Source organism: Cyprinodon variegatus, unplaced genomic scaffold (genome assembly GCF_000732505.1).
Source record: "Cyprinodon variegatus isolate N-32 unplaced genomic scaffold, C_variegatus-1.0 Scaffold1883, whole genome shotgun sequence".
Classification (NCBI taxonomy): Eukaryota; Metazoa; Chordata; class Actinopteri; order Cyprinodontiformes; family Cyprinodontidae; genus Cyprinodon; species Cyprinodon variegatus.
Window position 1 is genome coordinate 31,051 of NW_015152336.1, and position 3,768 is coordinate 34,818.

Sequence of the window (3,768 nt, forward strand, 5' to 3'; positions counted from 1 at the left end):
GAGGGAAGATGGAGGGAGGACAGAGGGAGGACGGAGGGAGGATGGAGACAGGACAGAGGGAGGACGGAGGGAGGACAGAGGGAGGGAGGACAGAGGGAGGATGGAGAGAGGACGGAGGGAGGAAGGAGGGAGGACAGAGGGAGGATGGAGGGAGGACGGAGGGAGGATGGAGACAGGACAGAGGGAGGACGGAGGGAGGATGGAGGGAGGACAGAGGGAGGGAGGACAGAGGGAGGATGGAGAGAGGACGGAGGGAGGACGGAGGGAGGGAGGACGGAGCAAGGACGGATTGAGGACGGGGGGAGGGCGGAGGGAGGACAGAGGGAAGATGGAGAGAGGAAGGAGGGAGGACAGAGGGAGGATGGAAGGAGGACAGAGGGAGGATGGAGGGAAGACGGAGGGAGGACGGAGGGAGGATGGAGACAGGACAGAGGGAGGACGGAGGGAGGACAGAGGGAGGGAGGACAGAGGGAGGATGGAGAGAGGACGGAGGGAGGAAGGAGGGAGGACAGAGGGAGGACATGGCTCCTTGGTTTGGAGGTTAGGGGGACTGAAGGTCTGATTTCCTACTTCCTGCAGGTCAGTGAAGCCATCCTGGACAACGCTCGCCTAATGCTGCAGACAGAGAACATCCAAGCCAATGCTGAGGACTTCAAAGAAAGGTCAGAACCTCCTCAGATGGTCTGATGGGGGGAGGTAGAGAGAGGTGGTGGGGACATTAAATCAGAGAGCAGAACAATCACATGTGGGGTTCCTCAAGGCTTCATTCTGGGGTCCCTCCTGTTTAACTTTAAATGAACTTCCTTTGCCTTGGTGATGTCCGTCTGCAGGTATGAGAATGAACAACCCTTCAGGAGGGCGGTGGAGGACGAGATCAGCTCCCTGCACAGAGTGATCGAGGAGGCCACCATGACCAAGGTGGACCTGGAGGAGCAAATGGAGAACATGAGGGCTGAGCTGCGCAGTCTGGAGGACAACTATGAGCAGGTTCCACCACACCCTGGAAATCCACGTCTTGGCTCCGATCAAAGAGCTCTGATGAAGGTGAACACCTGCCCTTCTGTCCCTCCAGGATGTGCGGGGACTCTACAATCAGATGGCTGGACGGGAGGTGGATGAACCCGATGCTCCCATCGAGACCAGTCTGGACCAGATTCTGGCCCACATTAGGAGTCACTGGGAGAGGATGATGGAGAAAAACAGAGCAGAGACCGATGGCTGCCTGGAGTGCAAGGTGAGGACCAATCAGCTGGCAAGCTCAGCAAGTTTCCCCTCAGGTGTGTCTGACCCCGGTTTGATGCAGGAAGCGCAGAGTGTGGGGAGCCGGCTAAGTCCAGAGGAGGAGCAGGTGGAGGCACTGAAGACTGAATGCAGTGAGGTGGGGTGCAAGATCCAGAGTCTGCAGGCCGAGACCGAGTCCATCAGAGCATTGGTGAGGCATCATCCCTGACCTGATGACATCATTATCAACGACTCGGTGAAATTATTGTCACTGAATTCATAACATCACAATCCCTGTCCTGATCACATTATTATCAACAATCTGATGACATCATAATCAATGACCCAATGACCTCATAATCACTGACCTGATGACATCATTATCAGTGACTTGATGACAACAGGATTACTGGCCTGATGACATCATATTCATTGACCTGATGACATCATTATCAGTGACTTGATGACAAACAGGATTACTGACCTGATGACATCATTATCACTGCCCTAATGACAACAGGATCACTGACCTGATGACATCATAATCAATGACCCGATTACATCATAATCCCTGACCTGATGACATCATTAGCAGTGACCTGGTGGACTCAAAAAATCCTGACCTGATTAAATCATAATCACTAATCTTATGACATCACATTACTGACTGACCTGATGACATAATATTAACTGACCTGATGATGTCACATTCACTGACTTGATGACATAATATTAACTGACCTGATGACATCACATTCACTGACCTGATGACATAATATTAACTGACCTGATGACATCACATTCACTGACCTGATGACACAATATTAACTGACCTGATGACATCACATTCACTGACCTGATGACACAATATTAACTGACCTGATGACATCACATTCACTGACCTGATGACATAATATTAACTGACCTGATGACATCACATTCACTGACCTGATGACATAATATTAACTGACCTGATGATATCATATTCACTGACCTGATGACATCATCATTGACCTGATGAAATCATAATTACTGAACGTATGAAATCAGGGTCGATGATCTGATGACATCATCATCAATGGTCTGATGACGTCATCAATGACCTGACGATATCAGTAACATGGTGTTGCAGAAACGAGGCTTGGAGAACTCCCTGGCGGATGCTCGGCACTGGCATGACGTGGAGCTGCAGAACCTTGGCTCTGTAGTGGCCAAGCTGGAGGCGGAGTTTAACGATGTACGAGGGGAGATTGAACAACAGCGCAGGGACTACGATGTGTTGCTTATGAACAGGCAGCGTCTGGAGCAGGAGATTGGCCTGTACCATGGCATCCTGGATGGGGAGGAGAGCCGCTACCTGCCCACCGACACTGCACAGTGAGTACTGGGAAGAAGAAGGGGAACACACTACCTGAAGAACCAGCACCACCTGCTCCAACACTCATCCTGAAACAGGGTCGGCAGTGGGGGGTTTTTTCTGGGGCCCTCTGGGGCCCCTGCTGAGAGGGCCTAGAGGAGCCCATGTATGTCAGCCCTGATGGTTAGCTGTGCCTTCAGTGTAGCTCACCACCATCAGTGGGTGGATGGCTTTATGTAGATTGAAGCTCTTTGGAGTGTTGGACATTTAACGCAATATACCAGTACACGCCACCTGTAACTTACCACCAACACCACCATTCTGCTGAAACATCAACCACACAGGCGGCGGTTCAGCTCAGTCTGACATTCAATACTACCAACGCTTTGAGATCTGCAGTGCAGAAACTAATTCACCTTAAATCAGACATTCAGATCAGTTGGATTAAGTGACTTAGATCATGGGAGTAGTTATCATTTAGTCCTAAAGAGCTGGCATCATGGACTCAGTTAAGGAGATAACCTTTTAATCTACCTGTGCAGGTGTGGAAGAGCTCCTGCTGAATCTAGGACTGATGCTCCCTCAGCTCCAGGACCTTCTGGACCAGCAGGACCACGGCCCCAGTAGTCCCCGCTCAGAATGAGACTCCTTCAGAACCGTGGTTTTCTTCGGTCCCTCATGTTTCAGATGTTGTCATGTTCATTATATCAGGGTCAGATGAACAGGGTCATGAGCAGAACTTGAAAAGAACCCGCTGATCCGACCATCGGAACCATCATACTGAACCAAGGACGCATCTCAAGCATGTGAGACATGGGCTCATAGTGACCAGGAAGGGTTCTGCTTCCAGTCCAGAGACAGAATAATACTGTGTGTACAGTGATCATGACATTTCCTGCTTTGTTTCTTTCAAAATAAAAGGGAAGGAAATTGAATAAGATGCATTTGTGGAGTTTCTGAAAACGAAATCATTAGTTGTTCCTGGTCCAGAACCCGTCCCTGATTGAGGTCCATCCAGGTCTGGGTAACAGAACCGTCCCTGATTGAGGTTCATCCAGGTCTGGGTAACAGAACCGTCCCTGATTGAGGTCCATCCAGGTCTGGGTAACAGAACCGTCCTAGATTGAGGTTCATCCAGGTCTGGGTAACAGAACCGTCCCTGATTGAGGTCCATCCAGGTCTGGGTAACA

At 50.4% G+C, this 3,768-nt stretch overlaps 1 protein-coding gene across 1 annotated transcript; it reads left to right on the plus strand.

Moving 5' to 3' along the window:
• The first annotated feature begins 144 nt into the window (after positions 1-144).
• On the plus strand, positions 145-3,516 carry bfsp2 (beaded filament structural protein 2). Its single transcript, XM_015404876.1, has 6 exons — positions 145-662; positions 831-987; positions 1,073-1,234; positions 1,304-1,432; positions 2,354-2,598; positions 3,121-3,516. Exons 1-6 carry the CDS (start codon positions 145-147, stop codon positions 3,203-3,205), a joined length of 1,296 nt encoding a protein of 431 aa, XP_015260362.1. The 3' UTR covers positions 3,206-3,516.
• The last annotated feature ends 252 nt before the right edge of the window (positions 3,517-3,768 follow it).

Coding starts and splice junctions, on each gene's coding strand:
- bfsp2 (XM_015404876.1), top strand. CDS start 145: ATGGAGGGAGGACGGAGGGAGGATGGAGACAGGACAGAGGGAGGACGG. Junction 1,235..1,303: donor ATGGCTGCCTGGAGTGCAAG/GTGAGGACCAAT, acceptor GGTTTGATGCAG/GAAGCGCAGAGTGTGGGGAG. Junction 2,599..3,120: donor CTGCCCACCGACACTGCACA/GTGAGTACTGGG, acceptor CTACCTGTGCAG/GTGTGGAAGAGCTCCTGCTG.